Source organism: Nylanderia fulva, unplaced genomic scaffold, assembly GCF_048542155.1.
Source record: "Nylanderia fulva isolate GAGA-0341 unplaced genomic scaffold, ASM4854215v1 Scaffold31, whole genome shotgun sequence".
NCBI classification, from domain to species: Eukaryota; Metazoa; Arthropoda; class Insecta; order Hymenoptera; family Formicidae; genus Nylanderia; species Nylanderia fulva.
Window position 1 is genome coordinate 1,954,662 of NW_028190379.1, and position 22,814 is coordinate 1,977,475.

At 35.0% G+C, this 22,814-nt stretch overlaps 2 protein-coding genes across 4 annotated transcripts in view; one reads left to right on the forward strand and one right to left on the reverse strand.

The window, feature by feature from the left end:
* LOC114933915 (uncharacterized) overlaps positions 1–13,199 on the reverse strand; it is a 33,401-nt gene extending 20,202 nt beyond the window's left edge. Inside the window, exon 1 of one of the 2 annotated variants that reach the window (XM_085484738.1) lies at positions 12,700–13,199. In XM_085484738.1, coding sequence (XP_085340864.1) covers positions 12,700–12,765 — 66 coding nt within the window. In that variant the 5' untranslated portion in view covers positions 12,766–13,199. The remainder of the gene's footprint in view (positions 1–12,699) is intronic. The other variant, XM_085484737.1, reaches the window with a different exon arrangement.
* An 8,318-nt stretch (positions 13,200–21,517) lies between these two features.
* The window catches only part of Syn (synapsin), a 47,415-nt gene continuing 46,118 nt past the window's right edge, over positions 21,518–22,814 (forward strand). For both annotated transcript variants that reach the window (XM_085484758.1, XM_029306476.2), the window contains exon 1: positions 21,518–21,810. The gene's annotated coding sequence lies outside the window, so the exon portion shown is untranslated. The remainder of the gene's footprint in view (positions 21,811–22,814) is intronic.

Consider the following 22,814-nt stretch of genomic DNA (forward strand, 5'->3'; position numbering starts at 1 on the left):
TAAGAAAGTAAACGGGGTCTTCGCAGGTCTCATCTCACTATTATACAAGTTACGCGCATTGTTTTCTCAGACGGGGTCTTCAATAGGAATGAACCTCCTTCGAAGGAGTAAACGCGCGAAAGTCCGTAATATTCCTCTTCGATAAATATTAACGCTATAAATCGCGAGGCAAGGTCAGCTCTTTCGCCGAGCTCGAAAAGCAGCTCTTATTCTTCTCGTATCCAGGAGCGACAATGGTTCTCTTCCAGGTAGGCCTCTCTCTAACCCGTCCGGTCCTCCCGACACGCAGGTCCCTCTCTTCCTTTGTGGTCTCGCTACAACGCAACGCCTCGGCTTCCAGATAGGATTCATATACGCCCGCGATTTTACGACAATGCCATTTCGTGCGCGCGCGAAATGCACGCTACGCGAGGGTCCACGTGTGCGTGCGTTTACGTATCACTCGTGCGAGTCCACGCACGCGCACGTACGAAGCGTGAAGAACGTTTCAATATAATTTTGCCTCGCCGCGCCGTTACTGCAAAGGTACGTGGCTATGGATACCTGAACGTCGTCACGAGACGGTACTCTTTCCAGGATATTTCTAAAATAACCAGCGTGTTTCTTTCGCGAACGAATTGCACTAACTTCCTATTTTTTTATTTTTTACATTATTTTATATACATCTTCCTTAAATTAAGGTTTTTTAGCTTTATAATAATTTAATTTTATTATATATATATATATATATATATATATATATATATATTGTAATTATATAATTTATTTTTATAATTATATACAGAGAGAATTTTCTCTTAGAATTTACTCTGAAAACAATTTTACAGAGTCTCTCTAATTAAAAATATTTATCACCATAAGATATAAAATATGTTGGATTAATTTTACTATGTAGATATTAATATTTTTAGTTGTGGTAAATATTAATCAGAGAAACTCTCTTATAGTCCTACGATTACCATGATTTTCAGGGTAAATTCTAAGAGAAAATTCTCCCCGCGTATAATTTAATTTATTTTATTGTAATTTAATTTATAATACACTATATCTTTATATTTTATATACTTTTTTAATTATTATAATATTCACTAATTGATTTACGCAATGATTTCTGAAACAATATTATATAAAATACATTAGAGTATGTAGCATTTTATAAAATTTAAAATTTGTTTATGGCCGAAAATATTTTTGACAGTTAGTTGACAGGTTTGTTTTAACACTCTCGGGTCGATTGCGATATATAACGCCGATATTTGCCCGTGGAGCATTTTTCTCGCCCGTTAAAGAGTCAGACGGTGCGCCGTTAAGGGTTGACGCCCTCCCTTTTGCGGTCTCGGCACTCGGCCTTAACTTTCGCGCACGGCGGTTTACGACGAGACGCTATCTCGAGCGTACATACGTACTCGCGAGCGTGAATAACGCTTCGACGATTTCGTCTCGACGTCTCGCCCGCGGCCGAACCGCGGACATAAATCACGGTCTCGACTGACATACCTGATTTGCCGACTGCCATAGGCATATATATACCGCGGGTATGAGCTCTGTATAGATCATGCGATGTCAAGTGTTTAACCCTCCCGTAGTGAGGCTATGAATTGTTAGCCAAGGACCAAGGATGGGAGGCCTTCTTCGGACCCACCGCTAATTCTTCGGTTATGGCAAGCATCGCGAATCTTTCGCTATCGATACCGCGAACACGTCACGAGAATGTCACCTTTAATATTATTGTGCAAAGTAAAATATTAATAAATCGGTATTAAAATCCTGCGATCGGTATTAAAATCCTCCATACAAGAGATTTTAAAACTCAAATTATTAATAAAATATTGTAAATAAAAAAGTAAAAGAAACGTCTTTTATTTTTTACAAATATAACAAAAATAAATATAATACACAAAATATAAATAAATACATAAATATAATTTGAAAAAAGATGGTTTGCTAAAAAAATTATTTATTACGCACAAACAGGTAGAAATAAATAAAATTTCTAAAATTTTGCGATAGCAAAAGAAACTTAAGCATCCCAAGATTATGTCGCATGATTTGACTCTTTTTTTCTAAAATAGTTCTTTATGCGACGACGAGAGATCGTGCGGTATATATACTTCAAATTGCGTGTTCACGCAGTAGTAGACCCGTTTTTGTCCGGACAATACCGTCATGCGTAAATGCGTAAATTGTGCGGCACGTGTGATAGACCTCACGCGCCCTACATGCATTCATAATCACAGTATTCAATGCTATTCTTCTCGAAATTACACACTTCCCCCCGTGGCAGAGAGTTAATCGCGATCGATCTTTTATTCGCGTAATTTTTGACGCAGCGATCCCGTTCGCCTACATGAATACTAGAATAAAGTAAAATTTATTGGTGCACGCGCAACGTTGCAAAAGTGCATACTATTGAATATGAATTTAATTTAACATTGTTTTGCATAAATCGTGGACATTTTTTTATATCTATATACAAAATTAATTTTTTCCTTTATTTATATGTACATAGTAAAATTAATCGAACATATTTTATATTTTATTGTGATACATATTTTTAATCAGAGAAACTCTTATACAATTTTTTTCAGAGTAAATTCTAAGAGAAAATTCTCTCTGTATATAATTATAAAAATAAATTATAATGAAACAAAATAAATTATATAATTACAATATATACCTATATATTATAAAATTAAAAAGAAATTAATTTTGAAGATGTATAAAATAATGTAAAAAATAAAAAAATACGATAGAAAATAGAAAGTTAGTGCAATTCGTTCGCGAAAAAAAAAATACGCTGGTCATTTTAAAAATATCCTGGAAAAGTATGATTAAATTAATTTTAAATTAATTACATCAGTTTTCTTGATAAAGATTCTACTAAGAATGAAGGAATTTTCGAATTATTCATTCAACTTTTTCTATCTTGTTCTCGTCCGCGAGTTTCTAATTTTCACGCCGCCATTAATTTTTATATCCTCTTGATTCCACAAATCTAGCGCAATGGATAAAGTTGCGTTATTTAATACGCACGTTCGGTCGTGCATTACCGACAACATTATCACGGTCTATATACCGGACAGGTGAGAGAAAAAAAAAGTTGCGTACTCTTTTCTCTCTTCCTCTCTTCGCGAGATGCGGGTGCATCTGGCGTTCTCGCTTTCGTTGATGCGTTTAAATGATATATCTTGATAATAAGTGAAAAAAAAAGTGTAATGAAAGCGCGGTGAAATCGCGAATTGTGCGCGCACACATTATGACGATACTATGCGTACAGCTTATACCCGCGTCATCATTAGCGCCGTTTCCGTTTACTCTGACACATTCGGAGAGCTCGTAATACAGCTCGCTGAAACGATGCGTGATTCCCAGTTCTGGATTTTTCCAACGCAAATCGAATAACGCTACTCGGCGTTCGCCGAGCGAGACCGACATTTTTACGGTCGCATTCCTCGTTTTTTTTTTCTCCTCTCGCCAGGAGCCAGAGGCCCTCGCCTCGTTGACTCTGAAATCTCGCAGGAGAGAAGGAGCAGCCGCATCAATCTTCTCCTCTCTCGCGGAGGGAATTTTTAGCGTTGGGTTTTATTCCGCTCTCTTTCACCGGAGAATTTATATAAACTTTTATCGAACATCATTTCACATTGGACGATAGAAAAACACGCACGGATTATACGAGAAAAATATGTTTTTTGCGTCCATTTTGGTTAATTGTTATGAAAATATGCGCTCTTATTTAGTTCACTTCTGCTCCGGTTTTTACTTGCTCTGCACAACCTTTCAAATTTAATATCTTCTTATATATAAATGTTATCTTAGATCTTTTAAATATATATCTTTCTAAAAATTAATCTGCTTTTATATACCATGATGCACGTAAAGTTAAATTACCCTTTCACTTTACTGTCATTAGTGAAAAATTTTCACTTTCGCGGATTGCGTAAAAAAAGAAAAAAAATATTTTATACACACACAAGAGTCGTAAAATGGAATTTCTCTGAAAGCGCGCGTTGCATCAAAGCAGTAGAATGCATCAACGATGACTATCAAGCTTGGAATTTGTGTCCGGGCTCGAGATCTTGGAATATATAATTAAACGATTAGTCAGCCGATTATAATTGATATATGCATATCCAGAGACAATTCACGGTTCCATATAGACTCGCGTCACTGCTGGATGCTTGCTAACATAAATCACGTAACGCAAATGTGCTTGATGAACCGCAAGAATAGGCAGTTTTCTGATCCCATAACTTATCATGCATCGCTTGGTTTCTTCTCGTAAACTTCAACTGCATACTTTTTCGTGAGCTTTAACCACATTTTATTTCCCAAAATACCTCAAATTATTCAATCCCGAATAAAATTAATGAAAATTGTGACATGTCAAAAAAGGCTCTTAAAATTTCAATTATAAATTGATTCAATATCAACGCTGTAAAATTTTTGTAAGCTTGAATGTTTATCTGGAGGTTTTCTCGATTATTGAGCTCGCGGCTCTATGAACGCACTTTCATCGATATTGTTGTGTTTACAGGAATAAATCGGGAAGTTTACTTCCCTCATTCGAAGGAAAACGACGTGTGATCAAAACCCGAGAAGATGATATTTTACGCTTCTGTTTCCGAGCGGCACGACACTCCTTTGCTACATCGATTCTCGATATACAGGGTGTTTCTAAAATTGTCAGAGATTTTAAGGGTGTCAAAATAAGAAAAAAACGTTCTTATAAATATAAGCCTCCTCAAAGTTGGATTTAAAAAAATCGAAAAATGTATTGTAGCTCTCGGAGACTTTTTCACAGATCGAGAAGATTTTTTCAACTGTGAAAGTCTTCGGTTTTCGATTTGAAGAAATTATAACTCGGAGGGAAAGCATTTTTGGACCCACGCTTATAGAAACCTTTTCTCTTTTTTTTTGACTCCTAGAATACACCCTTGAAACCTCTTACATGACACAGTTTTAGAAACACCCTGTATATACCCGGTGACGCGACGGGTGAGCACGACCACGCCGAGATATTGCACGGCCCCGCTCGTACATACTTTCGCAATCTTAAAGAAAAGACTTATTATCGTGAGCCGAACGTAGGTTGCGGCCGCAAGGCGTAGGCAGAACTATCTGCTCGTTCTCCGAAAATGGGCACGATGGCGATCGGAAGAGAAGGCACGCGTATATATAGTGTTTCTCTCAGGTTGGCCAAATCCTGTCTGATGCTGTGTTCCCAGCCCATATACGCGTTGGACACTTTCGAGATGTCGTTCCGATAGTACACAAACGCTTCTCTATCGAACGATACTTTCATCCGTCCCGTCTGTAGTAAGAAATTATTAGAAGTACCAATAATTTTTTGTTAATAATTCTGAATACAGGAATTATTATTAACAGATTTTTTATGGTAGCTTATTAAACAGATTAATGATTTTTAAATTGATTAATTTTCAAACTCCAAAAGCCATGTGCAGATATATATCTCTTAAATACATTACACGCTAGAGAAATGTGTTCGTTACGCTGTACAGATTTTCATTAAGCAAACATAAGAATGAACCGTAGTCCGCGTTAATGTGCGCAAAACAATTCGAATGGAAACGAGAGTAGTATGCGTTATATACGGAAAGCCGCTATTTGTGATCGTAGCTTTACGGTATTTTACCGTACATTTAATAGACAGGGCCGCCTGCGTGATAAAGACACTTTACTTTATGTTTTGCAGCTACGGTCCGCGAGCCGATTTACGACATTATGCTCCGTGTGTTGAGTGGATTGTAACTTGGGGTATACCTTTTCCATCCCCGGACATATTTACACATCGCCACAGCGGATTTAATGAGTGGACTACTAGATGATAAATTTCGCGAAGCGATAAAATAAACCGGGACGAGATACGTTAATGTTGCTTAAACGCAGGTTTACTGCTACGTTGCGCGATGTATGTTCGAACATGTCAATCGGTGTTTGCAGAACAATCTTCGAGACCTGAGTAACCTCACACGATGCTATTAATTAGTAAATTTCCGCGTTATGAAGAAATTTTGTCCAACTTATGATGGTTAAATGTTCTTGAGAAGTCTGTTGTTTTTTTCCTGCTTTATCTCGATGAAATGTGAAGTTAGATAAACTATCAATCTATTTGTTGGCTATACGGATTGTTTTTTACCTGAAATTAGAGTGCTTCGCCCTTTATTAATATTAATTCTTTAATTTTTATACTTTATTAAGAGGATCCTAATTCAAGAATTCAAGGAGGTTTAGGATCCCCTTAATAAAGTATAAAAATTAAAGAATTAATATTAACAAAGGGCGAAGCACTCTAATTTTAGGTAAAAAACAATCCGTATAGCCAATAAATAAATTTATAGTTTATCTAACTCTTCACTTAAAAAAAAAACAATTATAATAAAAATGGAAAAATATACAAGTCACATGGTAAACGCATAGAATTAAAAAAAAACTTTTCTTGAATCCAACATTTTTCTATAACAAAAAATATAACGCATTTATCTTAATAATATATAAAAATATATATAAAAATCTATAATAAATATAAAATAATATATAAAATAATAAAAAAAGAGGAGAAGAGAGCAATTATTAATATGTTTTCGTGTATTTATATATTGATACAGGGAAAAATTATCCAAGGGATAATCCCGCGAGGAGAGTAACAAACATCGCTATTTATTCGCTACCGGAGTAGCAATAATTTACGAATAAACGATGAGTGGAAGAGGAGAATGAGAAGGATTCTCGAAATAATCACGTCTCATCCGATGATTTAGTATCATCTCGTAAAATATTCAGATGCATACCTATTTAAAACTCTCTCGCAATCGCGTGTTATGTATATACTATACATATGCGCAGGGAAAGGCGCAGAAAAAAATGCTCTATGCGTGATCGACTTGCTCGGGGACACCGGTATAAGGTATAACATCGTATGGCGAAATCGCAGACACGCACCAAGGACGAGCATCAATTAAATAATCTAGGTTGATTTTACCTTCGCGCGTTCCGACATGTTGTCATTGAGGGGATATAGTGCTATATACATTTCTGACTAGATCATCCGACGTTGCACATCAACTACGCTAAGTCATATCTCGCTCACGCGAAAGGAGCTGAAATCACTGTCGTAATGCAATGTAGCGATTCTACAATGTCAAAGATCAGATGCTCCATTACCAACACAAAGCCAGCAACGGCAATGCAGCTGTCAAAGATAATCAGTGTGTAATGCTCTTCTTATTTGAGCGCACCATGGATGAAAGTATATGGCTTTTCTATCTTCAAATATCTGTTTAGCTTAGAATACCTTTAAAGATAATAATGTAAAAATTAATAATTTATTACATATATATATATATAATTATTATTGTAGGCGGCTTGTAATATACATGGACCGCTACAAGTGTTGTGACACGTGCCTACCGAGTGACTTTACCTCAATAACAACGTGCTATGTGACGTACTTAGTTTTTACTTGTTTTCGCGATTTCCAAAAGCGAGAGATCGTCCTCATCCGCGTACACATCGAGTCAGTCGAAGCGTAGCGAGCGAGCAAGTCACTGTACGTGTAAACGAACTTTAATATAACGATTTGATTTGATATATCATTTCATTTATCACCACTGTCCTTCTCTCTTACATTATGTTATTAATTTTTACAGTTTATACAATATGGTATTGGAAGAATTTTGTAAGCATTTTTCTGATATTAAAATATTAACCACAATAAAAAATATTAATCAAACATGTTTGATACCTTATTGGTGGTAAATATTAATATCCAATATTGTTCCATGATTACTATGATTTTCCAGGCAAAATCTAAAAGAAAATTCTCTATGTGTATATGTATGTACACACAAAAGGAGTATGAAATATACATATACATATATAATTATTATGTTGTTAATTTTTACATTTTATACAATATGGTATTGGAAGAATTTTGTAAGAATTTCTCTGATATTAAAATATTAACCACAATAAAAAATATTAATCAAACATATTTAATACCTTATTGTGGTAAATATTAATATCCAATATTGTTCCATGATTACCATGATTTTCCAGGTAAAATCTAAAAGAAAATTCTCTCCGTGTATATGTATGTACACACAAAAGGAGTATGAAGAAATATGATAATTAAGATTTATATGATTTTTGTTGTTCCTGAATGCAAAATAGCATTCCCTTCAATTCAATTATTTACATGCAATTAAGAATTATCTATAGCTTGTCACAAATTCCTCTTACCCACAGCTTGATTTACAATCGACAGCGATTGCACGCGGATAGATAATGAGTTGGTATAATGCGCCATTGAACGCTCGTTCGCCGACGAAGAATACTTCTCTCGTTTTCTCCGACAGAACGCACAAGCGATCCGACTTACATAAGTCGACGTAAAAGTATACGTGTGGCCAGTTATGTAATCGCCCGAATTTATCACTTTCTCGCGCATCGCTTTATATAGAACACATTATCTCGCGCTATAGAGTGCCATAGGGTACCTCATAAATATTAATACGGCAACATAAGTAGCTATATACGTATAGTAAGGCCGTGCGCTCAATAAAACCGCCTACCTCTATCGGGGCCCGATGCTATTATACAGGGACACATCGAGGAAAGAGTGAAAAATTTTCGCTCGGAAACTCGTGTACACGTATTCGCAATTAATTCATGAGCGCATTTCTCAGTATCCGTTCTTTGCAATTAAAATTTTCATCGAGCTTACACATATTTGCTCTCCATTTGTCCAGTGTAAACTAATGGATATTGCGTACATTGCTAATAATTATAGACTTCATTGAATCATCGTGTTAGTTGTGTTGCTATATTGAAAATCTAATTAGAAAAATAAAATTGTGGAAAATATTTTGAAACTTGTTCTTCATATATAATAATAATAATAATAAAATACAGAGTAAAAAAGGAACATGACTATTAAAAGTATTAATACTGTAAGCATACACCTCGGAAGAGAGAAGTATGAAATATATTATTTTGTAAGAAGTTAAAATCAACCAATTAACATAGTCTCATATTTGTTCGTATTATTTGTTCGCTCGCAAAGAAGATAACTTCTTGTTAGTCCAATTTGCACATTTGCTCTCCGCGGAATATTGCGTTTGTTGCTTTGCTCAAAATATGCTGCAAACTTTGCGCAAGAGAAATAAACGCGCGGTAAACTCATAACATTAAAGTGTATATTTCTTTCATCTCCGTTTGAGCGAGATTAAATCTCCGTGGTTATAATTGCGCGCTGGAGAGTTCGGAGAGGGTTAAAGTTTCTCCACCAAAGGTCGCAACGTTAGTGTTAACAAATGATAATCAGCGGAATGCGCGATAAACAATGTGGATACCGCCCATGGAGCGGGAGCAGCTTCTCGTTAATTAGATTTTTTGATTAACTGTATAAAGCTCCGCGGAACCGCGCTCGAGCAGAGACGGTCGCTTCTTCTCGCACGTGTTACACGTTTGTGCATACACGCACGCACACTTGCGCACCTGCTCGCGGATTCAGTGCATTCCACCTCGTAATAGGCGGACTCCGAGAGATCTTTTCGTCCCACGATACATTTCGGAGCGAGCGAAAGAATTGCGCGCAACGCGGAGCATTAACCTTTGAATATAATACATCATGTTGTGGTTCGAGTTGAGAAAAGATTTAGTTCTTGCAAGAACAAGAAAAAATATATATGTAATTTAAAAAAAAATGGAAAAATATACAAGTCACATGGTAAACGTATAGAATTAAAAACAAGCTTTTCTTGAATCCAACATTTTTCTATAACAAAAAATATAACGCATTTATCTTAATAATATACATATAAAAATATATAATAAATATAAAGTAATATATAAAATAATATATATAAAAATTACTTTTAAAAGTTTGCGTGTTGAACAAATCTCTGCTCGTTATTAAACTCATCACTGAAAGACTCCCTTTCGCAATAACTTTCATGATATCGTGACTTTTCTCGTCGCACGATATTTTTGTTGCATGACGATGAAATCGAGAAACTAGTTTGCGTCCGTTACTGTCGTTTAATCGTCTCAAGAAACGTGTAATTCTGCTGTTTCATAAAAGTCGAGAATTTGATGCATATTATTATTTCTTTCGCTTATGAGCTTTGATGAGAAATGAAATGTTTCGCCAGAAAATGTCTATAAAGAAGAAATCAAAAATAAAAAATATAATATGTAGAAAATGAATACATTGTGTGTGTGTGTGTGTGTGTGTGTATGTGTTAAAAACAAATAACTGTAGAGTATAATTCGATTAGCCCGTAATGGTCAACACGCATAATATTCCCGTAAAGATTGCAAGAAGCAATTAGTTATATATATAGTCTTGCTAATGTCGTATGTATTAGTTGGAAGTAATATTGTCGTAAATATATATATTAAGCACAGAGATTGATTTGCAATATCGCAAATAACATAATTGCATACGATGAAAATCATCGAAAAACGTGTAGAAGAACTTGGAATATTTTCTTCTTATTTCTTCTCTTTCTTTTACTAAATATAATCGTAAATAAATGATATTTTCACATTTATCTTAATTTTTCTCCTAGTCTAGCAGATAAAAATAAATAATAAATACAGAGAGTATATTCCAGAAGAATATACATATATAATTTGGAATGGGAAAGAGTAATTAAATGTATTGTGTTTAATATAAGCGCACTAATATAATTTTTACTTCTTTACAGTAATGTGTCTTCAAAATGTCATGAATATAACATATGCATCTGCGCGAAAAATATGAATTGATTTTGCATATTCATTGCTGATAAGTCGCGGTTGCATGTAATTTGAGTCGGAATGGCATAACGTTGCAGAATGTAGTTCTTTTATTCAGTGATTTATGCATTTGTGATTTTCTCCCTCGTTCTATCGCAGCGTTGAACATTATACACATTAGCAAATCAAGCAAACAAGAGGAAGACGAAGTAACCAAGACCAAACGAGCTTATCAAATCATCAGATCGTTCTTTTTTTTCATTTCTCTTTAGGCATTTAATCAGCTGATAGTATCGGCCGTCTCCGTTTATATATCGCAATCAAACAGACTTTATCTTGAATTAATACATATGCATCGAGGGTATTGCTTCCCATTGATTTATTAAACTTTCATTTGTTATTTATGTTTGTCATATTTATTCATCGCTCGTTGAATCCTATATTAATATTGCCCTTATTAGCCTATGAAATAAATGGTACAGGAATTGCCATACAAAGATAGAATGATGCATTTTTTTGCATCATAGATTTATATAAGAAACACATTCTAGGCTTATTTTATCTCTTATTTCATTGTGAATATTTTGCATAAACACACAATTAATCATAGCGCATGTTAGACATGGATTTTTCCTTTAAAATTTTTAAACTATTAAATCCAAATAAATTTTTTTTTGTTTTTAAATTTAAATAAAATTTATTTTAACGAAACTTTAAATATAAGATATAACAAAAATATATACAACGATATATATTACAAAATTGAATAATAATTTTACACAGGAAAATCCATTTTTATTGGTAAAGAAATGAAGAAAAAAGAAAAAGTGAAACACCGGAAAAACAGTCTTCGACATTTAAAGTATTCCAACTTCAGGAAGGCGGATGTTTGAATGTCAGTAATTACTTTGATAGATCAAACTTTGCGGTTATACCAGTATAATACTTCTGCTGAGGAATAAAATTCTTGCAATTGAGGTGATAATAATAGAGAAAGCAAGGCGGAAAACGGGATTAGATATCAAACTATCATTACAAGTGGAATATGAAAAAAGAATTGATAAAAGAAAGGCCAACTAGAACTACCTTAATTCAGGATGTCAAACAAAATTTATTATTACGAATAGAACGTTTCAACAGTCTTTCTCAATACATTAAATTTTACAATTGACGCATAATAAATCAAATAAACAATAAACATTTGAAAACAAAAGATTGAGAAACCAAAGATTAAATCTATGTCTAAAAGTATATGTCAACTCGCATATTGATAATTAGTCTATGTTGTCTAAAATTAAATTTTGTTTGACATCCTAAGTTAAGGTAGCTCGTTTTTCTTTTATCAATTTGTTCAATTTATACGAGCCAAAGCTTTTATTATAAATGAACAAAGAAGTTTTAACTTGATGAACGATTCTATTTCTACACAGAGAGAATTTTCTCTTAGAATTTACCCTAAAAGTCATGGACAATACGCTAGTGGAAGAGTTTGTCTGATTAATATTTACCACAATAAAAATATTAATGTCTAGCACAATAAGATCAAAAATATACTCGATTAATTTTCCTACGTACATAGTAAAATTGTGGAAAATATTAATCAGAAAAACTCTTATAAAATTCTTCCAATACCATATTGTCTACGATTACCAGAGGGTAAACTATAAGAGAAAATTCTCTCCTCGTATCTTTTCAAACCAAAATAATTTCTTGAATGTGAAATATAAAATAATAATCTCCGCAAAAAGTCTATCTCATCCGAACAGTGCGTTCACTTTCCGATCCTAGCTTCCTGCCAAGTTTCCCGCGAAGCGATTTGACGACACATCCGCGTGCAAACACGCGCGGCTTCCGGCGCGCTCGCTGGCGCGTTTGAAACGATGGAATCCAAGAGGGGAACCTCTTGCGGTGAGAACATTTCCGCGTATGTACACTTACCTGGGCGACACCGAGCGCCACCAGGAGCCAGCAGCGGACCGCTGCCGTCGACAGGAACCTCCTCATCGCTCGACGATCAGGACTCCTCAGGATGACCCACGCGTTAGTACTGACTGCGTCTCGCACTTCGTCGAAGGACCCGCCGAAGGTCAGTCTCTCACGTCACATTTTCCTCGTTCCCCGAGAAGAGTCTCATCGTATACACGCCGGCGTATACCGCGACACAGGATGGAAGTCAGCGCGCTCGCGAAGTTGACCACGAGGCCGTTCTCCTCTCGCACACGCGCGCGATGTTGTTGTTGGTCGCGTTGGTACCGCGTTGGGACCAAGAAGTGCGGAACAAGATCCGGACAAGTCGGCACGAACGCGACGAGGAAGATCGCTGGCGGGTGTCAGACTGGCGCAATAATGACTGCGCCCGCCGAGCTGCTTCCAGGGACGCTCAGATGTTCGGCTTTCTGGTGGGGATGGAGAGCTGGGTTGTAGTAGCCATTCCCTCTTCATCCGACTCCTGCTGTGTATACGCAATGCGAGCATTCATGTCTCCGGATTCAGTTTGTTCTGCTGGTTAGTTGCTGGTGCCTTCACGAGAGGCCAGTATAGATCAAACGAGAGGGACTGGCAACCGCGGTTTCTGATGTGCCAGCTGGATACTGCTTTTGCAGCATTTTAGGCTGCCGTTGGAGCATTTTCAGCAGCCAACACTGATAAGGTCGTTATTTTAATTTCAATTATTTTTTGACGATCTAATAGTTGGAAGATAATTAAATGGCAAAAAAAAAGGGTGCTAACAATTATTGTTTACTGATCATAAATATTTGGTTATATTAAATAAATGAGAATAAAGAAATTTTTGTATTGGCTTCTTCAGTTATAGTTTGTAACAGCTGTCGTAAACGTTAGACATGTATTTAATGTAAAATTTTGAAAAAATATGCATAAGAGTTTAAATATATGAAGACTTAATCTTTTTGACAAATGTAATACTAAATTAATGGTTTCATATTAATTTAAGTTTGCAGATATAAGATTTTAAATTATATAAAACATGTATATCAACAACATATAAATATATACTTTAAACAAAAGTAAATTATACCAAATACACTTTTAAGTAGAAGATGTCAACGATATGGTCATTCACCTATTAAGTGTTCAATATTATTAAATTATTAACTTCAATAATCAGATGGTAATTATTGGCAATATTAAATATTAATTTGTTTCTAACATTGTTTATCATTTATTGCTTGCAGAACGAGAATAATTAATTGTCCATTTAATTAATCAAAAAGCAGTATACGTGCTAAAAATTGGGTCAATCTGTTGCGATTAAAAAAGATGTGCGAATTTTTGCGAAATTGTAAAGGTTTGAAATTATTCAACTTCCCTTATAAAATCCTCTGATATTATATTTGACAAGCTCTGGTGTATTCGAGTTTGGCTACTTCGCGGTTTCATATATGTAACACTTTCATGGTATTGTCAAGGCAATACTTAAGATATCATCAAAGCGAACAAAGACTTTATAGAGCAGACAATAGAAGCAGTATGTAATCACTCTCAAATAATGTGCAGTGTATCTTGATGAGGGATGAGAGATATTGTATCTGAAACCGGAGCGATCAATCTTACACGCATCGCGACTGGAAATAAGAACAATCAATGTTTCTCTTGGGCTTTAAATAAGCTGGAAAAGATAACCATGTAAGATTTAAGCCTTTTCTTTATTTAGCATCAAGATTGTTCAACATTGATCGTCTTAATTTTGAGTTATTAATATAACATCGATTGCCTCATGCATAAATAACAGTAAGATGTCGTAAGTATGCTTTAGCATACAGAATTTCAGAAATAATTTCTAAATTTTTTTATACATTTTATAATATTGTTGAAACTTTTTATATTTGTAAAATAAATGCAATTACAGATATAATTATTCTGTGTACATTTATTTCTTTCTTAACATTTTAATTTTACATACAAAAATTTCAATTAATTTTCTATCTCTTTAATATGTTATGACATGTGAATATTGGGTCACCGAGTAGATTATGTTATTGAATGATGTCATAAAATAAAGAATGAAACGCGATATTATTTCAAATCTGCGATAGTTCCTTTTCATGAACAAATTGATTGCAATACGAGACAAGTAATCAGCACTTGTTATTTTTCTTTCGTATACGAGTCTACATATATCTGAGTTTATCGAGAGAAAATACGAGAAGAAATACGTCGCGTATCGATTGAAGTTTTCTTGAAACGAACGAGCGCCTCGACTACGCTTCTTTGAAGTGAAATGCAAAGAACGCGAGCGTGCTACATAGAACTCTCTCATCCCTATCTGTGTAAAGATCTTCTAAGAAATTTATAAAAATTTTATATTCTTGATATCCATTCGCCTTGACATCCATTCTTTACTGCCAAATATAATCCCTCGCATTATTGATAAATCTACTCGTACAAACATACAAATGCAATCTCATATTTAAGATAATGTCAGCTGTAGTAATCTGATGAATAATGGACTGTAAAAATAAACTCCTACGTTGCTATCCGACATGTATATTTAAAGAATACTCGTAAGATATTTCTTTCGAAAACTTTTGCTTGCGTTCAGAAATAAGTTATATATTTTTTTCAAGACGTTCCTCCCTAATAAACACACAAGTTTAGCTCTTATATCGATTTTTCAAAGCCAAAACTTTCCAACAAGAACTTTGACAAGTATGTCGATATTACGAAGAGAGTTTGCTATTGCTAAATTTTTCGACCTTATGCGACAGCGTGTCGACAGCGTGAATAGAATATACTATAAGAAACGTCGAATTCTAATAACAACCAGACATCGACGCGACGTTCGCGCCCGCGTTTTCTCGAAATGTAAATTTCTCCTGAAAAGAAGAAGCGCGTATACATCATCGATTGGTCCGCGCGCGCTTTCGAAAGAATATCCCTCGTCACGAAGTCGTCCTCTCCTTCTCATCCTCTTTTACGTGATGGCGGTACCCTTAAAAATAGGGAGGATATCGCACTTGTCGCGCAAGAATGTGAAGAAGAATGTTTCATCTCCTGTCGACAGTGTTGTGCTTAGATGATTTTAAAATTAATTAGATAGAGATGAGATAAAAATATGTAAGTTCACATCTTAGATAAGGATAAGATGAAGATGATTTTGTTTGAAATATATCTAGATGAAATTATATTACGATTCATCGATGGTTTGTGCTAACCAAGATTCGTGTTGCATTATAAGGAATCTCTGGTTGAAAAAAAACCAAACTTTTTTCAGTATAGATAACAATTTTTAAGACTGCTTATATGTGAACAAAGTTAGAAAAAAATGTAAATTAAAAATATATGTATTTCATATTTTTATTTATAAATTTTTATCGCTTGCTGCTCAAATTCTACTATTTAAGTATTTTCATGTACTATGATTCTAAATCAAAATTATCAGAAAATTATTCTTAGATAATACTTTTTTTCATCCAAGATGCAGATACAGATAATACATATTTTCATCATTTATATAAAGATAAGATGACGCCAAAGTTTCATCTAGACGATCATCTATATAATTTTATTCAGACAACAGCTTAAATTCTACTATTTAAGTATTTTTATGTACTATGCTTCTAAATCCAAATTATCAGAAAATTATTCTTAGATAATACTTTTTTTCATCCAAGACGCAGATACAGATAATACATATTTTCATCATCTATATAAAGATAAGATGACGCCAAAGTTTCATCTAGACGATCATCTATATAATTTTATTCAGGCAACAGCAAACACTGCCTGTCGGCAAGTAGGCGGACCGCGTTTGACGTGCACCGAAAAATCTCGCAAAAATACCAACTGGCAGACGAGAGAGACCGAGAGCTGCACATTTTTCTCTCGATTCGACACCGCACGAAGATGTACGCGAGCTCGCCCTACGCGCGCCGGAAGGGCGCAGAGGGTTCGTGGACGATAAGGGGTTGCGCAGGCGCCGAGGTATCGACCGGGGTGACCCTCCGGGCGACACCCTCGCGATTCTCCGCCGAGCCTCACTGCTTCATCGGCAAACTAGTGGGTAGTACACGCACGCGACACAGGTAAGAGTGCCCGCAGTTTGGCTGATACTTCGGTTTTCTCTCCGCCGGCTCGGATTCTCGATATTTCGATCGCGTCGTCGTCGTCGTCGAGAAAAAAGACGAGACTGTTTAAAAAAAAAAAAAACTCGCAATTTGGCCCTCAGAAGGACCATCTATCTATCACCTAGCCGGCTCGGCCTCGCGGAGTACGCGAAGTGACAGGTTGGTGGCGCGCACCGCCTTCACGTGACGGGTTGCGCTTCGTCAAGCAGGGGTAGTTTCGATGCCTCTCTCGGGGTAGCTTCACTGTCGTTCTCGATAGTCGCTCGATAGTGTTATCGATAAGGCGAACAACGTCGTCGGAGAACAACGTCGCGGATTTGTGATTGTTGAACCCCCGGATTGCGACTACTGAGTGTTCAGCGGCCTGCTTATATCGAGCGAAAAAATTGACATTTTTTCAAACGTTCTCCCCGCGAGAACGAGATCATTCAGGTAAGGTAGCCCGTTCGCATTGATGGCGAAGCGTGGACGTTTTATTGATAAACGGGTTCGTTGCCTGAATGAGGGTGTATATTTTCGTACGCAAGTGCAGTCTATGGATTTACGTCCATTGCGCAAGATTCCGATCTTGCTTGGACGGAGTACAATCGATGTTCAGTCATAAATAGTCGGGGATAGCCGGGAAGCGAAAAGTGGAGCGATAATTGAACAGCCAGGGGAGATGACACTTTTTTATATGTATAAGTTTTCGGGAGAGGAAAGGGAAATGGCGAGTGTGGCGGTACGTTTTACGAAGTGGCACTCTCATTGATTTTTTTTTCCATCAAATCGTATTTTATGTTTGAGCTGGCCAATAAGCCGAGGCGCTCCATCTTTTTCTTCTCGCGATGTTGATAAAAATCGCGTTTTCTTAGAAAATTCTAGTCATGGCTGTCGAGAGGGATCTTAACAATCAATGTCGGGAAATATTCTTTTGTGCGATAGCGCCGTTCTCTGAATGTCATGTGCTGCATAGTATTTTTTTTCTGATTTATTTTATCGGCAAATATTGCATATATTTTATTTTTGTAATATTTTTCTAAAATAAAATTTAAAATCGCAAGAGAAATATATGTTTTCTCGTTTTAATTTTATAAAACAGCGAAGAATCACTTGCGTGGATTAAGTGTAAAATTGAAGTTAATTGACACTGATAGATTCAATTACTAATCTTGCATGCACAACTTGTTTTTCACAGAATACTTTCACGAAATAATCAATACAAAAGCGCAATTCAGAAAATTAATAAATATTATAAAAATAGCGCAGTTAATAAAAGTTTCTGTCTCTTTCAAGTATTGAAATTTAAATAAAAATTTGATAACACCGATGTGCTTTTATTTTTCAGATATTTTTAATATTGGCACATTCGCGGATTTTTTCTCTGCTTGATTATCAAATGTATATGTCACATTTATCATATTTTAATCTAAAACAAATCTGTAATAGATGTATCGAGAAATGTTACGTAACAATTTTAATATTGCATATGATAGTTTAAAAAATGATTTAGATGTAGAGATTAAAACAGCAGAATGTTGCAATCTTTTAGATACAATCTCCGTAATTATATGAATTTACCGGTTGTACAATATTCATATACCATTGTAACTGGAATTACGAGAATGCGTAACATGCAATTTATGTAACAATGGTAGGTACGCGAAATATTTGTATTGAATTCAATTTTATACAAAATATCGAGGAGATAATAATTAATTCGTCAACAATTTGGATTCAATTATATATACAATAATTACATTCGTAGATAAATGTTAATATTACTAACAGGTGAGGGAAGTTTTTAATTAATATTTTTTCTAATGTAATTTGTTAAATCGGAATATATTGCTATGAAATACTTACAATTGTATTAAGAATTTGTTCTCTATGTTGATTATTCGCGTTCGATAAATTTTTCGTTAAATTTATACTTTAATAAATTGAGTATATTGATTTCTATTTACACCATTTGTAATTTAATATAGTAGGTAAATGTCAGAATGGGAAATTGAAATGTAACTATTTACGTAATCAGCATAATTGCTTAACTATATTAAATGACATTAGTATTTGCAAATTATGGTGTGACCTACTTGCTAATATTAAAAAATATTTAATCATTTTCTCCATTACAACATTAGTAAGTCATTAATTCATGAAACACTCTTCACGTTAATTTATTAGCGTTATTGAGGTAAATCAGAATAATTTATTTGATCACTTTTAGCTTTATTCAATCTAGCTCTTGTATGACACATTTTATTAAATGCATAATTTTTTTATTTTATTCTTCATACATATTTTACTTTATAGGATTTTGTTATTAAACTTTTCATTCATCATATCTCTAGTTCCTATATTACACAGTTATTAAAGCCATTTGATGCTTGTAGCAATATTGTGCGTGTAAAATGCTTGATGAACTACATTCATGAGTGTAACTCATCAATACGTAATATTTGTGTGTATAACCTGGTTACCATTTTAAAGTTTAATATATAGTAGATACTATATATATATACGGGGCTTATATTGCATCAAACTGCGAAACTTGCGAACTGTTATTATATTTAGTATCAGAATAGAGATTAATTTGTTTCTTCGTACTTCAGACAGTTCTTCTCCATATAATTTCCTGTTCTTTCACGTTGATTTGAATTTCTCGAAACAACAAACTTTAAGATAAAGCAATCGAAATCTTGCAAAGCAAGCGTAATCTTACAAAGCAGCGTGAGACTTAAATTAATAATACATTCTTATATAATAAAAGAAAATATGGAAAATATATTTCAAATTTGGATATTCATTCAACTTCTACGACAACTTTGTCACCATTCCTTGCATATTTTTTTAAATGTATAATTTTTTTTAAATCGAGTTTAATTCATAAATTCATAAAACTAATTAAAATTAGTTTTAATTAATTTTATAAATTTATGAATTAAATTCAGATTTAAAAAAATGTTTCAGATGTTGAATGAATTTATTACATGTTCATATGCCTGACGCTTCAAATAATTTCTATCAATTTCATCGTTATGCAATAATAAATGTCTCAATATAAAATATAAAAAGCAGTCGTTTTCTTTTGCTTTAACGTATAGTATTTATTATATAGAGTCGCTCTCTTGTCTCTGCTCGAAAAACGTTGCACGAAATCGCGAAGGGGAATTTCCTCTTCGAGCGATACGCCGAGAAAGTTGAATGCTAGAGTTTACTACACGCAAAGTTCACCAATTCCGCGAACCATTCGCCTATTATCGAAGAATTCTGCAAGAAACAAATACGAACGGTCCGAACGTATCATTGCTTCCTCGGCGCTTCTTTTTCCGCCGTCCGAGCATAGAATTATCCCGCGAGCTCTTCAAGGAAGATACGTTCTACCTTGTACGTACACGATACGATCGAGCCATGGGCAAGCCGTAGGAGTAACAGTCTCGTATGTTTCAAGAATACGTAAATGCCGGCTCACATGCATGATGTCGTGAAGCATTTCAGAAATTCCAAAGTAAAATCGCGCTCCGAGTATCGATTTTCACGAGCGTTCTGTTACAAGTCGTTGCCGACACCGGTTACATCTACAATTTTTCACCCCTAATACGTGATTCCGAAACACTCTTTATTTTACCAGTGATAAGTAGAAAAAAGAGAGATAAAGAGAGAAGATTAAAAATTCTTTGTAAATTTAGAAAGTTATTATTTAAATGTAAATTATATACCCAGTTCTAGAGTATCCTTTTTCATATCTATGCCAATCTCATAAATTTTTATTGGAGTTTCTTGCATATTTCTGCACGAATATTTAATCTGAATTATTCATTAAAGTTGTAAATCTTTATCGAATTTTTTTGACGCGTTTTTATTACTGTACTTACTAATAATAGGTACAAGTTTGTATAAAGAACGATGTGATAAAAAAATGAGAGAAACACGAGTCGGTTTATGATATTACTTTATCATTCTCGATACACTAGAGAACCCAATTACGAAGAGATGTCTTTCGCAATAAAAGTACGTTGTTGGCGACACGAATGTGTCGTTTCGAAAGGAAAGAAATTCTTTTAAATTAGATCCGTAAAGAATCTAAGCTGCACGCGTATTATTCCTGCACTGGAATACTTTTCTATGCAATTGAATATGTTGAAGTAAATCAAATAAAATTAAATTTAGACGCAGAAGATAAAATCAATATGCAATGATGAATAATAAAATGTCTGTAAAAACAGTTTTATTCATTTCAATTTCACGGTTATTAAATTATGAATGAATTACAAAATTGCAAAATTTTATAATATATACAATTACGTACATTTATTACACGTGTTCAAATATCGTAGGGTTAATGCAAACAGAGAGGCAGCGTTTTCTGCATGCATAAATATTTCAGATCAAGGCTAAAATCATATTTCAATTTATACAATATGCATTTCCGAATAATATACAAATATTCGATTAAAAAATTCTGCAATTGCAATTTGCCAAAAAAAAAAAAAAAACAGCCAGCAAATTTATCTCGCATTCTTTCAATTAACCTGTTGCAGATTTCAACTTGGATTGTTTATTTTCTCCTTCCTCACCTCCTCTTATTTCATCCTTTCCTTTCGGATTACCTTACGTTGAAGTTTATCCCGCGAGGCATCAAGCAGAGAAAGATCGTCGCCCATCGATCGATCTAGGATCCACAATCCATTCTCGACCCACCAACCTACGACCTATATTCCGCGCAACATCGCGTCCTCATCTTAGCAGCGCAGACGACCGAAGAGAACCGGAGCGATTTATCCTGCGGATCGCCAACTAACGGTTCGAGCGACGAAACCGCGGATCGTTTCATCGCAAAAGCGAGGCCCGGTGTAACCATCAAGATTACCGGCCGCGGCGGTTGCGCCAAGTACTGTGGTACAGCTCCATCACCCGGCAACATTTCATTCTCCAGTTTTCGTCAGTCCTTCACCTCCAATGTCAACTACCTGAAACGGAGGTGAGTCGCTCGAGAGATACCGCCGTCACGTCGGATCCGGACTTCGGGGCTGGCATTTCAATTTTTTTTCTCGAGCCGACGAAATCTCTCCGTGCCTCTTTAATTTCGCGGCGCCCTTTGATCCGAAGGGTTAAAGCCCTTGGGTGAATTTTAACATGTACCGCGTTAGAAAAATTGAAAAGTGTCAACCCGTGAAAAATCCGCGATCCGAAATTTAAGTCGCGATTTTATATTAACAATAAGTTTCGCCGGTTTTTCCGGGAAACTTTTTACTCATATTATATGTATAAATATAAGAGGTTTATGTGAATATTTTATATCTTTATTTTAATATTATATGTACCTTAATGTAAATACGCTTTTAATGTAATTAGGGTTAGCGTTCATATACTGTTATCGGATAAAGTGCAGGAATTTTCGTAATTAAAATCTGGCATGAAAACATTTTGATCATATGTAAGCGGCCGCTCTATCTCGTTCAAGAATATATGTAATATTTGAATATACGATACGTTGTTGAAAGGCATATTTGATGAAAACTCGTGTATCATATATCGTCGAAGCAGGCTGAATCTTTTTTATGAAATAGCTCTTATATCTAGCTATTTACGCGCGCTAGCATTTGCATGATAATGATCGGATGTTAAAGCGTTGCTCGCGGTATTTCAATATTCCATAGGCTCTCGTCGGCCCCCATGATGCGTTCGTGATGGGAAAATAGATTCCTCTGTCCAATTAGCCGGACACGAACGCTTGCCTGAATCGGCTGTTAAGCAAGAGCCTATATAGCATGTGTCAAAGTTATGGTGTTGAAAATCGGGACATGGAGTCACAAGTCACAATGAAATACGATGCAAAGGTTTCCAGGCCAACGAGTGCAAAGTGATAATGTAAAGCGAGATGCGAGAGTTTAAAATAGAGTTCGAAAACAATGTTGTCATTTTAGGTAAACTCACGTGCTGCTGTTCTAAATACGAGAATGATCTCCCACATTCTCTTGAAAC